We start from the raw sequence: 20,359 nt of genomic DNA, 5'->3' as shown, positions 1-20,359 counted from the left end.
CCTTCAGCTTACCACAATTTTTCATAATAGTGTCTTTATCTACTAAATTAGCCAAAGTTATGAAAACTGGCATGGCTTTTAGCATAGTCTTGGACATTGCCCTAGTATTACAGCCTGATGGTTTATTTCCATTCAAACAATAGCACTTGACAAAGGGCATTGAATTTGCATTAACTGACTCCTATTTCAGCAAGAAACTCACAAGTAGCATTTTCTGAGTTACCACCTTGAACAGCTGGTATACCATGAAGTAAAATATTCTGTCTTTTTGAAACAAGTTCAACTTGAAGACAAGACTTTTGTAGATTTACTACTTCGGTTTTGAGAACCATATTTTCTTCTTTAAGTTCCAAATTCTCATTTTGCAAAGCCTCAATCCCTTTTCCAGGCTAAGAATCTTTGTCATAAACTCAGTGTGCTTATGATCAAAGTACAACTTTAGAGGACCTATATTAAGTACCTATATTACATTTTGAAAATTTATTGTTTTAATTTTTGAAGAATTTTATTTTATTCTTTGAAGTAAAGTTATGCAATGAAAAATCTATTTGGCTCTTTTATGTATTTAAAGGAATATGTTTAGAGTGAAGAAAGTATTAATGGAACTTCAGTCTATATCAGCCTGATGGAACTAGATTGATATTATATATTATAGTTGCATGAATTTTGAGAGATTTTGTTCATCCATTTATTTCTCTATGTTATAGTGATAAAAGTGAAATCACTTAAAGTGTATATTGCTTTCAGTAAAGTGTGAATCATACTTGTGTTGTAATTGGATTACAAGGGGGATGAATTCTCAACTCATATATTTAGTAACTTCTAACTTTAATGTTTCTTTTTTAACAATAATCAGGGTATAAGGGGGACAACTTTGCAGTTCATATGTCTAGTAATTTCTGTTCATTGTGAGTTTGGGTTGAACATCAGTTGTATTTTGGCACAATCAAAGCTCATATTTGGTTTTCATTTTTATTAACCCTAATTCCTTTTGTCAATTTATTGTCATTTAGTCAAATAGCCTTTAAATTAAATTCTAAGTTAATTCCTGATCAGTCCAAACAGCACTATATTGACTTGAATGGTCACTATAAGCAGATTGCTGGGTGGCAAAAAATTACCAGTTTCATCCTCCTTTCAAAATAAAAACAATTTAAAATTGCAGTTGACAGTTTTTTGTATAAAACTTGTAGTATAATCAAAATTATCATTAAAATCAAGAAGAAACAGTGTATTAATAGGTATTTTAAAGCTCCTTTAGTTTCAAAATAAGCTGCTAGATAACATGGTTAATTAAAATGAAATAAACTGAAATTTAAATTTGTTCAAATTAGAATTGAAATCTAAATTGGCAAGTAATTCCCATACTGCAATAACTTTCTTGTAAAATATTCATAAATGGCAAGAGGGAAGTGGTAGTCCATCATTTATTCCATATTTGTATCCAAGTCCTCCATATCTCTTCACCAAAATGTATAGTCAGTAATAAAATACTATATGACTAGTATATCTGTAGTGTGCAGCTGAATGTGCGTCAGAAATAATGATAGTATTTTGATCATTATAAATTTTTTACTGTCAACTGGCAAGTTGACATCTCAAAAGGCATAGCTACCAGAATTTTCAGCTATGTTAAACATAATGGCTATCTTAAAAATTTTAATTGGATGTGTTTGGAGAATCAATGGGCATGGGAGGGTGGCTGGTTTCCCTCCAATTAAACCTTGACTGTTAAAGAGGTCACTAGAACTCTAAGTTTACAATTAAATCAATTTTGATTTACAAAAGTATTGCTGATACTTTCCTTTCAATATCTCCTCAAATTTTCACATCAGTATTTGGTATTATTTACTACAAAAGCAGTAGTTAGTTTTAGTGGTTGTAGCAGTAGTGGCAGGCAAATATTGTCTTTTGGTTATTTGATCTTCCCCTTGAAGTATTTGTTAAAAGTTCCAACTTGATACCCTAATTCATATAGGAGATGCACCCTTTCAACAATCTGTATGTACACGTTTTCTTTTGATTTAATTCAAATCTCCCCTCTATATTCCCATAAATTTTCACCTTCATACCCATAGTCTTAATATTGCTAGTGGTAGTAGGAAGAGCAGTAGTAGTAGTTGAACATCCCCTCATTATGCCTTGAAAATTTCAGCTTGATATGGTAAGCTGTTCCAAAGAATTTGCTGATACCCCTTTTGACAATCTGTATGCACATAGTTCAACTTCTTCCTCAACCCTGTACATTTCCTAGAGGTTTTATTTCTCTATGGACTGATCAAGACAAAATATGAGCATGTGGACTTTCAAAAAGGTGACAAAGCAATATCTTAAGAACAGCCTTAATTATTAAGTTAGACCTTTAAGGGTAAGTTGTGGTGGATTTTGAGCCAGAAGGCACTATGTTTATACTATTAATACTAACACTAGGGTTACTGTAACTAATGATGCTAAGGGTATAAATCTGGTAAAACTTTTAGGGAATGTATAGGGGGAGCCTCAATTAAACAAAAAAAACTTTGTGCATTCAGGTCTTCAAAAGGGCACATAAGCAGTATGATAGGCAGCACTGTTCTATAATAGCTAGAAATATCATTGAAACTTTTAAAGAAGCTAATGCGATTCAGAATTAAAATTTCTTATGCCCTTTTTAAGTGTAAAAAGAGACTGGAGGACAAACAGCCCGTCTCCCAAACCTATTCATTTTCCAAACACATCCAGTCAAAATTTTGTGACAGCCATTTTGTTCAATTTAGTAGAACAGTCCAACAGCTATGTCTCTAGAGACATCGGGTATTTACCCGATGAAATAAAATGAAATAAATAAAATAAAATGATATAAAAAATACTATTTGTGTCAGGATTCAAAATCGCTGAAAAAGTTTCTCCAACATACAAATATCAAGCCAAATTATAGGTTCTTATAGAAAAACCAAAAAGATATAAAATATTTTTTTCCATTAAAAAGGCTATGCCAATAAAAAACAAGCAGAAATTAATTAAAAGAATTTTTCAACAAAACAATTTTTTCAAAGAAAAGTAAAGAACTCCATCAAGCCAAAACTGAGCAGAAATAAAGTAAAATAATCATCAAAGCACAAAACTACCACAAATCACTATAAATCAATGAAACTCAAAACGAACAGAAAGTACAATAAATAGCCAAGTCAAACTCGAAACCAGCAAGAATTAACATGAGTAGGGTTGATAATCCTCATGCCTTCTAAAGACCAGAAAATATTTGCACTTATTTATTTTGCACATATTTGCACTACTGAAAACAAAATACATTTTGAATGTTTTTAATTTTTTTTTTACTTTAATGAACATAAGATTATTAAAACTTTAAGGTAGCCTATAAGTATCTGTGTTTGTAAGTTTAACTGAAAATCCACGGTCATTTGTTTTTATGGCACTTGATATTTACCAAGTGACATATAGTGATCGCAAATTCTGTCAGCCTGTCTGACAGACTGGCTCTTGGCTCTTCCGAACTCGTCACAAGTGCCATATGAGCTCTTAGCTCTTGTTTTTTCTTTCAGTAGAGTGCAAATTATGTTCTGGTATAGACAAGGCGTGGGGGTTATCAGCCCTATTTATGTCAATTTGTTTTGCTTGTTTTGGTCTTATTTTATTTATTGATAGCGATTTGTGGTAGTTTTATGCTTGGAAAATTATAAGACTTTAATTCTGCTCGTTTTTGGCTTAATGGAGCTCTTCGCTTTTCTTTCCTTTCCTTTCGTTTTTGTTTTTTCTTTGCTTCTGTTTCGTTTTTTAGATTAATTTCTCTAAAAATCCATAGTTTAGATTGCTATTTGTATTTTGGAGTTACTTTTGCAGCTAATTTTAAGAACATACATCCTTTTGAAAATCTTGACAAAAAATTATATTATTTAGTTTGGTTGTATACCATCTCAAGTTGATCCAAAAATAAAACTCAATACCATTTCCTAATATCTATCTATGCTCTTTGACAACCTGGATACAGGTAGTATGGCCATATGTACTACTTTAAACCTGGGACCCTAATTACTACCATGAATACGTCATTACCATGACCGTATTAGAACATAATTTGAGTCAGTGACCTAATCACATAAGCTTAGTACAAAAGATACATCATTAGCATAATCCAGCCTACATCTCATTTACATAAACCAGTCCAGACATGGTTAACATATATTCATCCTTCATTGAATAAGAGGAATGACCATTTATTATAATACTTAATATTCAGAAATCCCATGACAATTATATGAATAAATTTTTTATTTGGGTTAAATGAAACTGGCCTTATGACACGCGTTTGGGTAAAGTTAACTGGAAACATTTAATAATACTAACCGAATTTAATGAATCAAGAAGTGACAAATCTGTTGCCCTATTCAGTAATTCCATGGCAATTATATGAATAAATTTTTATTTGGGTTGAATGAAATTGGCCTTATGCCACACGCTTGGGTAAATTAAACCGCACGCATTTTATATTACGAACCGAATTTTAATTAATAAAAAGTGACACATCTGCTACCCCTTCTTACTCATGACACGCGCTAGGGTAAACTAAACCTGTGAATGTATGTTCCCCAATGAATGAATTACTATGGCATTTTTTCAAGAATAAAACATGATGAAACTAAAAGGCTGCAATTTACCTTTATGAAGAGCGAACTCGACGTAATCGACGTAATCAGCAGCATGACCACTTACGTAAATCTTTTCATTTGATTTCAAATCGGACTAATAGAATTTATGATATAATATCTAACTTTACTTGACACTATCTATGACATCAGCATAGTGTAACCGCTTTTATCATCATACTCATGGGAGTGAGTGCTTATATCAGCACTTCTTTTAGAGGGAACTTATGATCACCCATGTTCCAACTCTAAAGGACACCAATGCCCCTCCCCCAACTTTTTCTAAGTGCTCCCCAATGCCCCTCCCCAACCCCCTTTTTTGACCTCAGATTTTTTTTGAACTTTGAATTTTGTCAACCTAGACATTTTTTCACTTTTTTGTTTTGGGGACTTTTTTACATGTCTTAAAGTGACATTAAATATACTTTTAACAAAAGAAATTGACTTGTGGTATTTTCGAAATACGCAATGTAGATGATATAGATATGTTAGTCATGATTTTTACTATAAGAACAAGAGCTAAGAGCTCATATGGCACTTGTGACGAGGCAAGAAGAGCTAAGAGCCAAGAGATCATATGGTATGAGCTCTAACAAAATTCTATGAATCAATAGATTGACTTAAAAAGGAAAATAAGAGGCTTAATGCCGATCAGGATTTAAAATAAGAGCTCTGAGTCGTGATGTCCTTCTAAATATCAAAATTCATTAAGATCCGATCACCCACTCGTAAGTTACAAATACCTAATTTTTTCAAATTTTTCCTCTCCCTTTAGTCCCCCAGATGGTCGAATCGGGGAAAACGATTTTATAAAATGAATTTGTGCAGCTCCCTGACACGTCTACCAATTTTCATCGTCCTAGCACGTCCAGAAGTACCAAACTCGCCAAATCACTGAACCCCTCCCCCAACTCCCCCAAAGAGAGCGAATCCAGTATGGTTCCGTCAATCACGTATCAAGGACATTTGCTTATTCTATCCAGCAAGCATCATCCCGATTCCTCCGCTCCATGTGTTTTCCAAGATTTCCCCCTCCAACTCCCCCCCAATGGCAAAAGATCTGGTCGGGATTTGAAATAAGAGCTCTGAGACATGAATGTCTTCTAAATATCAAATTTCATTAAGATCCGACCATCTATTCGTAAAATAAAAATACCCCAATTTTCATGTTTTCCGAGAATTCCGATTTCCCCCTCCAACTCCCCCCAGTGTAACAGGATCTGGTCGGAATTTAAAATTAGAGCTTTAAAGCATAAGATTCTTCTAATTTTTATTCTCTTTAATTTTAAGGTTCTCTATCTTTAAAGCATAAGATTTTTCAAATTTCATCAAGATCTGGTTACCCTTTCGTAAGTTACAAATACCTCAATTTTCAAAATTACACCCCCCCAACTCCACCAAAGAGAGCAGATCCGGTCCGGTTATGTCAGTCACGTATCTTAGACATGTCTTTATTCTTCCCATCCAGTTTCATCCTGATCTCACCGCTTTAAGTATTTTCTAAGATTTACGATCCCCCCCCAATTACGCTGTATTCGGTTGAGATTTAAAATAAGAGATGTAAGTTACGAGGTCCTTCTAAATATGAAGTTTCATGAAGATCCAATCACTCCTTCGTGAGTTAAAAATACGTCATCTTTTCTAATTTTTCAGAATTAACCCCCCTCCCAATAGAGCGGATCCGTTCCAATTATGTAAATCACATATATAAGACTTCTGCTTATTTATACCACCAAGTTCCATCCCGATCCCTCCAATCTAAGCATTTTCCATGATTTTAGGCTCCCCCACCCCAAACTCCCCCCAATGTCACCAGATCCGGTCGGGATTTAAAATAAGAGCGTTGAGACACGATATCCTTCTAAATGTCAAATTTCATTGAGATCCGATCACCCAATCGTAAGTTAAAAATACCTAATTTTTTATAATTTTCCAGAATTAACCCCCCCCCCCAACTACCCAAAAGAGAGCGGATCCGTTCCGACTATGTCAATCATGTATCTAGGAATTGTGCTTTTTCGTCCCACCAAGTTTGATCCCGATCTCTCCACTCTAAGTGTTTTCCAAGTTTTAGGTATCCCTCCCAACTCCCCCCCCCCAATGTCACCAGATCCGGTCGGGATTTGAATTAAGAGCTCTGAGACACGATATCCTTCTAAATATCAAATTTCATTGAGATACGATCACCCGTTCGTAAGTTAAAAATACCTCATTTTTTCTAATTTTGCAGAATTACCGAGAGTCTAATTTAAGAGTCTATTAGCAAATGGCTCTGTCAAGTGAATATTTTGGATGGATGCCGTAGGACAATAGATTGTTAAAGTGGTAAAAATATTAGATTTGAATCAAGGAATTTTCTTGCAACTGGCCTGTTTTAAGGAAATGTATGATATTACTTACTAAGGTTTATATAGACAATTTGAAATGATTTCTACATAAATTTAAGAGTCTATTAGCAAATGGCTCTGTCAAGTGAATATTTTGGATGGATGCCGTAGGACAATAGATTGTTAAAGTGGTAAAAATATTAGATTTGAATCAAGGAATTTTCTTGCAACTGGCCTGTTTTAAGGAAATGTATGATATTACATACTAGAAAGAAGCTTGAATCAAGTAATTTACCCTGATAAGCCATTAAATAAAAGCACTTTTGCATACAACAAACTCAGCTACTAGGAAGTTCCGAATGTCTTAGTTGCTAACTGAGTATCAAAAACTTGATAAAAATACTTTTGAGTTCAATAAACTCAGGTAGTTGATACATTCTGCGTGTTTTAGTTGCTGACTGAGTATCAAGAGTTTAATGAAAGCACTTTTGAGTACAACAAACTCAGCTAAATGATAAATTTTGTTTGTTTTACATGCAGTGTGGGTACCAGAAATCTAGTAAATGCACTTTTGACTACAACAAAATCAGCTAGTTGAAGGATTCTAAATGTTTTAGTTACCGAGTGGATACAATTTTTTTTAAAATAAAAGCAGTTATGAGTACAACAAACTCAGCTAGTTGATAAATCCTGTGTGTTTTACTGGCAGACTAAGTACCAAAAACTTAATGAAAGTACTTTGGAGTTCAACAAAATCAGTTAGTTGATACATTTCATGTGTTTCACGTGCTGGCTGATTACCAAAGATTTAATAAAAGCACTTTTGAGTACAACAATCTCAACTAGTAGGTAAATTCCAAGTCTTTTACTTACCGACTGGGTTTAAAAAAAATAAAGGCACTTTTGAGTACAACAAACTCAGGTACTTGGTATATTCCGAGTATTTTAGTTGCTGATTGAGTTTAAAAAAATATTTAATGAAAGCACTTTTTAGTACTACAAACTTAGCTAGTTGATAAATTCTATATGTTTTATCTGCTGTCTGAGTACCAAAAATTTAACAAAAGGACTTTTGAATACAAAAATCTCAGCTAGTTGATTAATTCCGAGTCTTTTAGTTACCGACTGAGTATAAAAAATTGATAAAAGCACTTTTGTGTACAACAAACTCAGCTAGTTAGTATATTCCGTGTGTTTTAGTCGCTGACTGAGTAACAAAAGTTTAATGAAAACACTTTTGAGTACAACGAAATCAGCTAGCTTATAAATTGCGTGTGTTTTTCTTGCTGAATAACTATAAAACCACTTTTGAGTACAACAATCTCTCGTAGTTGGTAAATTCCGAATGTTTTAGTTCCGGTCTTTTGAGAGTATTATTAGCTTTTACTATTAAATCATCAACTGATTTTGCAAACATTGTTAGCGCAGTGTCTTCCGCAAAAGAAGTAATACATACATCCTTCAGATAAAATCGCATCATGTCCACGTAAAGTACATAAAGTAAAAGGCTCAGCATAAGAGTCCTGAGGTACATCACACTTCACAGGAAAAGACGATGAGACTATATCATTTAAAACGACTTTCAGTGACCTACCGTAAAGATAGCTCTCAAACCATCTTAGACAAACTCCATTTATTCCAGGACCCCTCATTTGATGCAGCAATACTTGGTAGTCAACCGTGTCAAACGCTTTTCTAATGTCAATGAAAATAGACATAGGTACGTTACCTGAGTGTAATGCACAGTTTACACTTTGAACCAGGTACTGTAAGGCGTGCGTCGTGGAATGACCCTTACGAAACCCAAACCATGTCCTACTCAAATGTCTATTCATCTAAGGAAATTATAGAGGCGTTTATGCACCACTATCTCCAGTATCTTTGAAAAGATAGTTAGAATTGATATGGGTCTCCATTTTCTATATCTGCCTTCCGACCATTTTTGTGAAATGGAATGACATTTGCCACCTTAAACTGCACCAAAAAACTCCCCTTTTTTAGTGAAAGATTAATGATAAAAACTAGACAGGGAAGAATATATCCTAAAATCAATTTAACAACTCGAAGGGACAAACCATCAACACCGGCAGAATTAGACTTAAGTTGTTGCACAACGTTACGCGCTTCTTCACTCGTGCACTGCTGAACTTCCATATTTAACGTTTCACCACGGACATCGTTAATAATATTGCAATTCATTTCATTATATAAAATGAATAGTGTCAGCTCATTATATGAGCTGACACTAGATTGCATCTCGTAGCCAATATTCAAGAAAAAATTAGAAAACTTATTTACAATTTCAGTTGAATCACCACGGTTACACCCTTCCAAATTAATGTCTGCCGTGATCTCTTTTCCCTTGCCGCCTGTGATCTCGTTTAAAATATTCCACGTTTCTTTCATGTTACATTTACTTTCGTCCAACTTATTATCATAATAATCAGATGATGCTTTTCTCCTTAGCCTATTCACCAGATATCTTTGCTTTATAAATAAAATAAAAGATCATCACTCTTGGAATCCATATATGTTTCGTAAAGCCGATTTCTTAATTCTATTTGGTCAATTATCTCCTCTGTTATCTATGGTTTATGGGGAACAAGCTTCTTGGATTTAAAAACTTTTACTGGGCACGTCCTTTCATAAATAGGGCTAATGACTTCCATCAGACAATCCAGGGCTTTAGTAGGGCACTCTTTTTCTTCAAACAATTGACTCCAGTCTATTACACTCACTTCCTCTGAAACTTTAGGAGATTTTTTTTTTCGGTCACCCGAAATTCTAGTTTTTTTATGGACTCATCTAACACTGCAACCAATTGTAGCTGAGAGTGGAAGATGTTCAGACCCAGGAAACATGATCATATCAGAAAAACTTCGATTAAAATCAATTGAACGGACAAATACATTAAATACATTGGCAATAATCTTTGCAGATTGACTCGTGATTTTCGTTGGAGTACTGACGAGTGGATTTAAATCATTTGCTATCTTAAAATTTAAGAAGTCACTATTTTGACTAAATAGATCCAATAAATTAGAATTAAAATCCCCCATCACTATTTGACCAACACCATTCAAGACTTTATCAAGGAGCTCATTAAATCCATCAGTAAACTCATCAAAGGGAGCGCTAGGAGACCTACACACCATACTAATTAATTTTTGTTTTTGTTTATTAAGTTCAATATCTACTGGAAAAATTTCCACCTTACCTTCTCTCCATATACTAAGATCATCCTCTATACCACTCCTGATTCCTTCCTTCACCAAAAGGGCAATACCACTTGCAGTAAGATTTTCTTGAAGTAAGATTTTTGACATGTAGGTTATACCCTGGAAATGAATAAAGCGAAAGAGACTGATTTACGCTCAAAAACGTTTCACACAGCCCTACGACATCAAACCGGGAAAAAGAGTCATCTAGTAACAGGAGTATATCCAGGTACCTTTATGTCACATGGAATTTCCAAGAAGATAAATAAAAACATTGGTCATTCTCTATTTACGACAACCCAGAAGCCGCACTCATATAATCACTATTTTTTGGATTTAACGGGGTTATGAGGGAATCATCATCACAGGCTATTCCTCTAGATAAGTAATCCTCCAGGCTATCCACTCGGTAACCAAAATATTTGTAATTCATCAACTAGATGAATTTGTTGGAGTCAAAAGTGCTTTTAACAAATTTCTGGTACTCACCCTGCATCTCAAACACACGGAATTTATTAAGAAGCTGACTTTGTTGTGCTCAAAAGTGCTTTCATTAAATTCTTGATACTCGGTCAGCAACTAAAATACTCGGAGTTTATCAACTACCTGAGTCTTTTGTACTCAAAAGTTCACTATAAAAAAACAAAACAATAAAGTAGAGTAAGTGTACAAATAAAAGTGCTTTTATTTAATGGCTTCTCCGGGTACATTCCTTGATTCAAGCTTCTTTCTATTATGTAACATCATACATTTCCTTAAAACATGCCAGGTGTAAGACAAATCCTTGATTTAAGTTTAATATATTTACCATTATATTCTCTGAGGCCAACCTGACTCTTATACATAATAATGATAGATGGTAATAAGCTGAAATCTCTTTTCTTAATATACTTCTAATAAGAATTAGGCATATTATTTCTGTCTTTATATCATAGTTACTATTTTATTTTGCCATTTCTAAATTGTAGTTATCTCACTTTGCAAAGTTATAGGTACATTGTAATTTTGTATATTTTGTTTAGTTCGGTGGAATATAATGGAATAATATACAACGTTGGTGACTTTGTTCTTATTGCGAATGAAGATGTTCCTGATGAATCCCAAACCAGTCCACAATTTTGCGACGTTGCCAGGATTTCTAACTTGTACGAAAAAGGTATGCTTATTGTGGAATTATCATTACATGCTGCCTGTAAGGGCAATTACTGAGCAATACACAAAGTATGTAAATACTGGTTGGTTTTTTAAGTCGCCAAAAATAATGTTAGTGGTATTTTTTTGTTGTCGTCAGAGTTAGGAAGAGATAAGAGGGTGATCGGGAGGGAATTATGTCTTTACTTACTTGACATATTTTGGTGATCAATGCTTGTATGTAATCTTTACTAAATCTTACTAAATCTTACTAAATCTTAGCTTACTAAATTTAGCTTACTAAATCTTAGTAAGCTAAGAAGGATGGTTCAAGTTAACGCAATAGGCCTACTGGTAACAGATTTCGGTGTTGCCAAGATTACTGACTTATATGAAAAGATACGCTAATTGTAAAATTATCGTTATGTGTAAGCTTTAAGGGTAATTGTTGAGCCTTTTCTTCCTCAAATGATTTTGGCGGTCAAGGTATATACAATAAGCGATTTATGTACAGCTAGTACACTTAGTATGTACGATTCGTATGTACAAGTTTTGTTGATCCCTGAAAATAATCTAAATCGAGTCCTAAAGTCGACTAAAAGCAAAAGCAGGTATTGGCTCTCTTTGTAAATGTGTCTCTGTGGATATGTTTGATATTACAAACTGATGCGGTTTTTATTTAAATGTGGAAGGGTGTGATATTCTTGTTTGAATAACTTTTGTTGAAAACTTGTCCGTTTACTAATCAATAACTGAATTGTTGGCCCATTAGTTAATGAGTTCTTCCTTGAGACGCTGTGAAAATATCTACAGAAAATCCTGCGGTACAGATGTGTCATCCTCCATTTTACAACTTTAACCAAACCTCTACTCAATGTTTTAGCCAAATTGAATTTCATCTACCCATTGAAAAATTAAAGTTTCTTGTTGAATTTTGGATTGAATTTAATCCAAACCCTTAGAATTGCCATGTCGACACCAGTCACTATCAATTGGATTAAAGTTAATGCTACCACTGTCAGTTATGACCCTTATTAGCAGGGGTGTTACTAGCCTTTTAGCTTTGGGAGGGGGGTCCTAAATGTGCCGATGAATTTGGGTAGGTAACGACCACCGACATTTGTTCGTTTGTCTTTTAGGTGTTAAAATAATGCTTATTACTTATGGAAAATTGTCATGTAATATAGAGAAAAACTCAGGTATAAAAGCAAAGTTAAGACAAAGAAAATAGACTAAACTTTAAGGATGCGCGGCTTTTCAACTTTCCATTTTTACAAGTAGGTTGAGGTCAATTTCTTCAGTTTTTCTTTTTCTGACATCATGAGCGTGAGATGGTCAAGTCGATCGTTTCCCAAAGTTGATCTGTTCTTGACGTTCTCATCTTGCTAAATATTCGTTCACCTTCAGCCAGTGTCATTACAATAGTTTTTGCAAAAGTGAAGTCTCTGTAAACTACAGACAATCCTTGTCTGTTCTTTTTCGCTAGAAAGAACAACTCGCCAATACTTAATGATGCTTCCAGTGCTTTTGTAAATCTCTGCAAAAAGAGCAATGATGTTCCCTCTCTGGCCTAGGCATCTTAAGTATCGAATATTTCTTCCTAACTTCTTGGAAATGTGAGCTTGTGTTCCATGAAAGCCCCCCTTATGTTACTTACAAATCGTAGCATTGAAATGCCAGTTTTTCTTCATTGATATGAGCCTTTCGCAAAACTTATAGACTTTCTTCTGCTATATCGGCTCCTTTCTTTGACTGAGAATCTACAATGACGAGTAAATGCTCTTCAGCGGCTCCCTCTCTATCAATTCACCGTACACCTACAGCTGAGCACTCATCATGGCTGGCAGGGGTTTTTCGTTTACGTAGATGCCAAAGAAGTCAGCTTGATTAACTTCTGCTACAACTTTTGAATTAGCTCTGTTCAAACTATCGCAATTAATTTATTTTGGCTATTACCGACAGATAGCTGGTGACATTCGGCTTTATCTGGTTTTTCATTCGATGGTCCATTTCGATGTTGTGTCTCGAAAGAAGATTGGCTAGCTCAACATGATTTTTCCCGTCATGATTCTTCTCACGAAATGTCAGCTCTTGTTTAGAGTGGTAGTAACATCTAGAAACATACATATAATGCAACCCCCTCTTTCCCTTTCTTTTTCTGACTCTATATCTTTCATTAGTTTCTCCTTGTTAACTTAGCATGGGAATGATTTATCTCTCTCTATAAAACAAATAAGACCACTTACAGAAGCTTTGTGACCATTTGGTTGGAAGTGAGTGACGAGCATTTCAGCCTTGGTACCCTTGCTTCGCATTTTGTACCAGTTTCTAGTTCCTGTTATAAATGAAGATTCTTTGTTTCTGTATTTGAGGCGAGGTCCAGTTTTTCAGGTATTCCAGGTCCTGGTCCAGTTTCTTGTGCTACCTCGGTACAGTCAATAATGCAAGAAAGAATAGCAAAGATGTTGCGCATTCCTACCGTTTCTTCGTGATTAATTTTCTGAATACCGAATTTCTTGTAATGTTTTTTTTTTCTTTCAGCAGATTCCCCAGTGTCAGAACTGAGAGGATAAGTAACTTCGATTTTTTTTAGCCTCATCTTCTTCTATTCATACGACGATATTTGTCAAGGTTGGACCAGGCCGAACTTCTTCAAGTGATTTCTGAAATTTTTTCACCACAGTTGTTTGTCTGTATTTATTTCACGCATTCGAAAAATTGAAAAGCTCGAAACAAATTCAAAAACTTGTATAAGGAAACGTAACCATAACCTATTAAACTTGAAAGGCAATTTCAAAACTATATACTTCTTTGCTTCTTGCAGTCATTTTTGTAAGCATTAGTTCAGGTCAGTCCCATTTTAAGGCATACCTCGAAAAAAAGAGAGTAGAACCCCAAAAGTAGAGAGCAATCTCAAACGTCTAGAAAAATGGCTAAATGTAGAAAAAGCCAAGACAGATAGTCCGATGGATTGAGAGGCAAATCTGGCATTAATTCCCCTTTATTAGGATTGTATATTTACATGATCAAATTTTCCCCTTAAGAGTAAGATTCTGCCAAGACTTTGGGAAATCGTGCACTTGCAACTAGGACATTTGCTGAACTTTCGTGATTACATCTTTAGCAGTGTTATAATATGAGACACGAGGTGGCTGCAACTGCGAAGCACTAAAACAAGAGGCACCACTGAAGACTGACTAAGCTTTCTGTTGACTTAAATTGGACTAAGCTATCTTGCTGCTCGACTTATACTTCCATTCTTCCAGATATACTTCCAGTCTCTCAACAATTTGCTTTTGGAGCAATTCTTTTCAAAATCAATTATGACATTAAGAAATTACCGCCATATTACCTCCATCAAAGTTTGTTCTCCCAATCACAAGATTTACATAATTATAACACTTGACAAAAAAAGGATATCTACATTGACAAGTATAATACTGAGAGATCTAAATTCGCTCCGTTTGTATCAATAGCTCGGTGCTGGGATGCTCACAAGACTCTTATTGATAATTTTTCCTCTATCCATTTAATAAAAAGGAAACTTAAATTTCATTTAGTTCAGGATTATTTTTAATCAAGTATCTTTTTAGTAAGGCAAAGTTTTTGTATGATTCGTTGCTCTGGGTGATTATGGGCCTCTCAGCTATCTTCCAGTATTAATTTATATTTAATAATATGGACATTTATAATTTCTTCAATAGTATTGAATGATCCTGGGCTAGCTGCTACTTTCATATTATTGTTGTGTTATTGTATCTTTGCCGTCATGTTTATCTTTGTATTGTAGTGTGTTATTATTTTATCTTTGTCTAGGCCTAGTTTTTCGAGCTTGTCTCCCCATAGGCCTATGTCATTTATATATATATATGTATGTGCGATTAATAAATAAATGAACTTGAACTTGACTTGAAGTTCGCTCGTGACAGGGCCCTCTACAGTTTCCTTTCAGCTTCCTGGCCGTAACCATTTTGGAATATCAAATAGAAAGGTCTTTTGCACAATCTTTGGCCTGATCTTCGCTTCGGTACAGTTTTTCAGTTCCTCACTATGATGCTTTAGAAAATGAATAAATCGATAATCAGAGTCAAATTCGTAATACGTTTCATCTTTCTTTCTTTGAAACAAGCTTCACACTTTTGAAACAAGCAGTAGTTTTACTGCTGATGATGAACACTGTATATGTGTTCGAAATATCCAGTTAAATAATTTTATATTTCACTGTCAATAAAAAGGTATCATCCCTATTTTGAACTGTTTTTACTTTCGTCATGGAAAGGCAGTGTGGTCTTCGAAGTTATCTACACACAATCTGTTTTCTAGTTCTCATGTGCGATGTGGTGACGTATTGAAAACGTATCAACGTTTTCATGTGCTGATGATCTAGACAAATAAAATAGTGCTCCAAGCATCCTTTTAGGTTCAAATGCAGAATCGCACTAATTCAAATTGCAATTCCTAGATCACTGAGAAAATTGATTCCCTGTAAACTTTCCTCACTCTTTACACACTGGTTTGGTCTGAATTTGTTTCGACGTGTGTATGTATTATATTTTTTTTTTTTTTGAGCAGCAGTACAGCCAAGGTTACTTGGCTTCCAGCATTTTTTTTCTTTTTCTTTTTTTTTTGTTAAATAAAGTCTTGAAATAATCATAATTTCGCAAAGCAGCAAAATTGTCGAATCTAGAACTAAAAATTGTTTCTTTCCCTTGCAGTTTTGTTTCCTCTTACTCTCGCTTATATGATTTGTCATAGGACTTTTGCGAATAAGCGAAAGAGGTCTAGTTCTAAATAAGCTTAGTATAACCTTGCAGTTCTATTGGCTCATGTATTAGCAAAGTATGTCAGCTGTTTCTGATATTTTGAAAAGAAACAACAATATTTCCCAACAAGTTTTTTCTAAGTTGAGCCACTAGAATTGTCCTGACTAACCGACGCGTTGAAAAGTATCAAGTCTTGCAAGGCCCCAGTCGAGTGGTTCTCTAGGTGGCGAATTGGTTTCTGTCAACTTCTCGCAGATAAAGCAGTCAATTTCATCGTCTGCCCGACGAAAGTCTTTTACGACATAGCAATGGACCAACAAAATATTAAGATTTTATTGAGTTCGCACAAATGAAGCAGTAAATTTTGTACTCCTTTGCCCGACGGAAGTCTAATGACATTATATTGGATCAACTGTATATTAAGTTTTGTAGGGCTCGGTTCAACAAGTCGTTTTCTTGGGGGGGGGGGCAATTGGTTTCTGTCGACTTTGCGCGGATGAAGCAGTAAATGTTGTTGTTCGTCACCCCACGAAAGTCTTTTATGACATTACATTGGACCGACAAAATACCAAGTTTTGTTGGGCTCCGCTCGACTAGTCGTTTTTTAGGGGCCAATAGGTTTCTGTCGACTTCACGCACATGAATTAGTAAGTTACCCTTCCAGAAACTTCACGTTGCGCTGGAAGATAGCGACTTTTGTCGGGCTTCGCCCGAAAAAAGTCCTTTCTGAGGACCTTTAAAAGGGGAAGTCCCAACCCTTAATGGTGGTTCTGCTTATTAGTGACAGGGCCTCCATCACATCACAGGTAAAATCTTTAACTTTCATGCAATACCTACAAATTCAATCTCTGTGACCTACTTGTAATATTGAAAAAATCCTATTGTGACGATATTAAGACACAAATAAATTACCTCTGCATAGAATAAAACAATAAATTCCTTATTTGTATAAGCACCACCGTATCTAGGATTCTGACTCAAATATAGGTGGGTTTGGGTTGGGTTTAGAAGCGGGGTTGGCGGGGTTTAGCCTGTGGGAAAATTTTTCGGTTGTTTTAGCCATTAACTGGAGAGTAAGTATTTATGGTTAAGAACAGAATCACAATCCCGCTGAATTTTCAAGATTCCCCAAACAAGGGTTCTGAAAGCCCTCTGTGTACGGGGCGCATAATTAAAAAAAAGAAACCTGTGTTAGCCTTGCATGCCTCTATCTTTCTTTTAAGTATCATGGTTTTTAAAAACATAGCCCCATAGGCCATTAGTTCTGATCAATTCCCATTTTCTGTTGCATTGCAGTTTTTCTCGTCATATATTACAATATCCTGCAGATTCTTTCAAAAATTCAAATTTGTAATCGAAAATGACGACGTCCTTTAAAAAAAAATAGAAAATAATCAAATTATCTTTAGGAGAACGTCTAACAAAACTTCTACAAAGAGGAAAATCTCACAAAGATAAATATTTCACTTAATTTATGCTAATTTCCACTAGAATATCTGATCTTTTGTGCCAATTTTTAACAGTGGTATAACTTTGTCAAAATCCCAGGGGAGGGGGGGGGGCAAAGTTGGAGTCAGTTTTCCCAAATCACAGTGAAAACTGAAATATGAGCCATATAGTACCATAAGGACCATAAGGTAAAGATATAATAAAGAAAACATATTCATTTTTGTGAATACTTAAATTATGCAGGCTTATCTTAGTTTTGACAACATTTTTCAAGAAACTAAATTTCAAGGGACCGAGGTCTGAAGGGTAGTTGCCCCCCTTCTGCCCCATATCCAAATTACACCCCTGGTTTCTAGTATTACTGCCTTCATCTTGTAAACGCCAGCTAAAATGAGAATTTGTGGAATAAATAATAAGTACCTAAGATTAGTACCTACCTTCGGTAATTTCGGTTAATGAGACAATTTTTTTTTTAGCGACTATTTTAGATTTTTTTTTTTTTAATCTTTATCCCCTCTTGGCTTCAAGATCAGTTCAAAATTTATGGTATTTACACAGACACTGGAAAACTATCTCCCAACCTATACAAATAATTGCTTGGCCTGGATAAACATTAATGTTGGACATTTTTCAATTAAAAAAACGTCTAGCTGTTTTTCAGTCTTGTCTTTACATTCATGTAAACTAAGTCTTTCGTAAAGAAAACGCTAAAAAAGCAAAATGTGTTTGAGCTGTTGCAGATTTTGTATTTTGACATGGACATAGACATAGGATTACATAGACGTACGACATAGACATAGACATATAGACATAGACATATATAGACATAGACATAGGATTACATAGACATAGGATAGACATAGATTTGACAGACATAGGATTTTGACGGTGAAAAAGTGCAGGAAATAGGAGAATTGTATCAAAATATTTAATACATAGGAAATGCAAACAAAATCGTAAAAAAATGTTAAGATGCTGAAGGGAGAGTACGGGCCCCCTTATTCAAATATATGAAAAATCATTTTCGCAAAATAGAATGCACCTGCCACTATCGCATATTTCTTTCTGATTTCAAATATTTGAAATCGTCGTTAAATTGCGAATACTGCGCTATTTTCTTATGCCCATCTTTGTAGGCTGAGCGGCCATTTTACCGGTGATTCTCAATTCACCATTATTTACCGACTGCTTTTTTATCATTTACTTTTATCTGGTGGTAAAAAGAAAAATATCTTGTTTCTAGATAATACGAAAAACTTCAAGTTTCGAGCCAAAGTTGAATGGTTTTCCAAACTCGAAGATCTTCCGAAGAAATTTCAACAACTTCCAGAAGAGTACCCATCATTTGATGCTAAATTTGAGAGACTTAAAGACGAATTTCATTCTTACGGAAACGATGTTGATATAGAAAGTTTTTTTAACAAGTGCAAAGTAAGATGTTTTTCTTTAATTTGCATATTATTAGGACGTTAATTTAACGATGAAAAGCTGAACTAGCCTACCGTGACAAAATCTAAGGGCTAAATATTGAAAACAAGGGTTCTATGACCAGCAAGAAGAAAAAATAGAAAATATTTCGATGAATTCGATGGGATAACCCCTTACGAAGCAGATGTACGGCGGATAACAAAGCTGTTTTTCAAACACCTCACAAATGCGCATTTTACCTTTAATCTATTGAAATTGGAACAAGTATCTAAATCATAGACAGACCCAATCATAGAGGAATAATAATCAGAAGAATAATTATATTTAAACAGGCTAGGCTATGAGGGCAAATTTTACTTAATCTTAAATATTGAAAAAGACGCTTTCCAAGAATGTTGTTAGCCGATCCATCTAGTACATAATAAGGCGTGAATCGCCTGTGTTATCCTCTTGTCAGTTCTTATATGTTGTTGTGAGGAGCAACTCATTGGAAGTACATTCAGCTTTCTTTTTTTTTTACATAGAGTAGTAAATGAATATATTGGTCTGATTTTTTCTTTTTACTTTTGCTGATTTTGTATTCTTTCCTTTTTCTCAAACATTTATGATAAATTTTTTTCCCTTTTTCAACATTAAGTACACCTTGTTGTATACGGTTGAAATGATGGTTAGATTTTTTTTCTTCTTCTTCTTCTTCTTACTACTACTGGCCGTAGATCCGTTGTTTTTCTAATTCACTTCTTCGATTAGGAGTTTGAAAATGAGTAAAATTTACCGCAAGTAGGCCTTAAGGGAGTGAAGCAGAAATGAAGTTCCAGAAACATTTCTGTTTCTGGCTTGGCGCCTGAGCCGGCTCTAAGCCGGCTCAGGCGCTTCATTTTTATTGTCACGGCAGTTACAATGGTGTACTTTTTGTTTCCGTCCGGCACCATTATTAGTGGTTTCAGGCGATTTATTTTTTATTTATTTTTATTATTATTTTATTATATACTAGCTTTTTGGGGTGGGGCTTCGTGCCACCCCAACACCTAGTTGGTGGGGGCGCTTCGCGCCCCCCAAGCCCCCCCGCGCGCGTAAGTCGTTACGCGCCATATTAGTTACGCGCCATTGTAGTTGTGTCCCTGTGTCCCACCTGTGAATATAGATAGATATATATATATGTTGTTAACTACGTAAAACTTGCGAATATACAACATTCTTCGATGTCCCATTGTCTGTGCATATAAATAGATTGTCAGGTTTACCGACTCTTGAACATGCAACATGAAATTGTCCATGGGAAAAACAATCCGTATTCAGATCTATACCTCATTATTCTAATGATTACCCTTGAGCTTTGTTGATGGTGATTGCTAATCGAACATTCCTTGTGTCCCCGTCGTCATTTATATATCCCCCTG

General features: G+C 34.9%; 1 protein-coding gene across 1 annotated transcript in view; it reads left to right on the top strand.

The window, feature by feature from the left end:
* Positions 1–20,359, top strand: part of LOC136035026 (origin recognition complex subunit 1-like) — a 90,441-nt gene that overhangs the window by 1,167 nt on the left and 68,915 nt on the right. The window contains exons 2-3 of the mRNA XM_065716614.1: positions 11,211–11,344; positions 18,775–18,962. Coding sequence (XP_065572686.1) covers positions 11,211–11,344; positions 18,775–18,962 — 322 coding nt within the window. The remainder of the gene's footprint in view (positions 1–11,210; positions 11,345–18,774; positions 18,963–20,359) is intronic.

Source organism: Artemia franciscana, chromosome 13 (assembly GCF_032884065.1).
Source record: "Artemia franciscana chromosome 13, ASM3288406v1, whole genome shotgun sequence".
Taxonomy (NCBI): Eukaryota; Metazoa; Arthropoda; class Branchiopoda; order Anostraca; family Artemiidae; genus Artemia; species Artemia franciscana.
The sequence above is the reverse complement of the archived record's forward strand: the minus strand, read 5'-3'. Positions and strand labels throughout refer to the sequence as shown.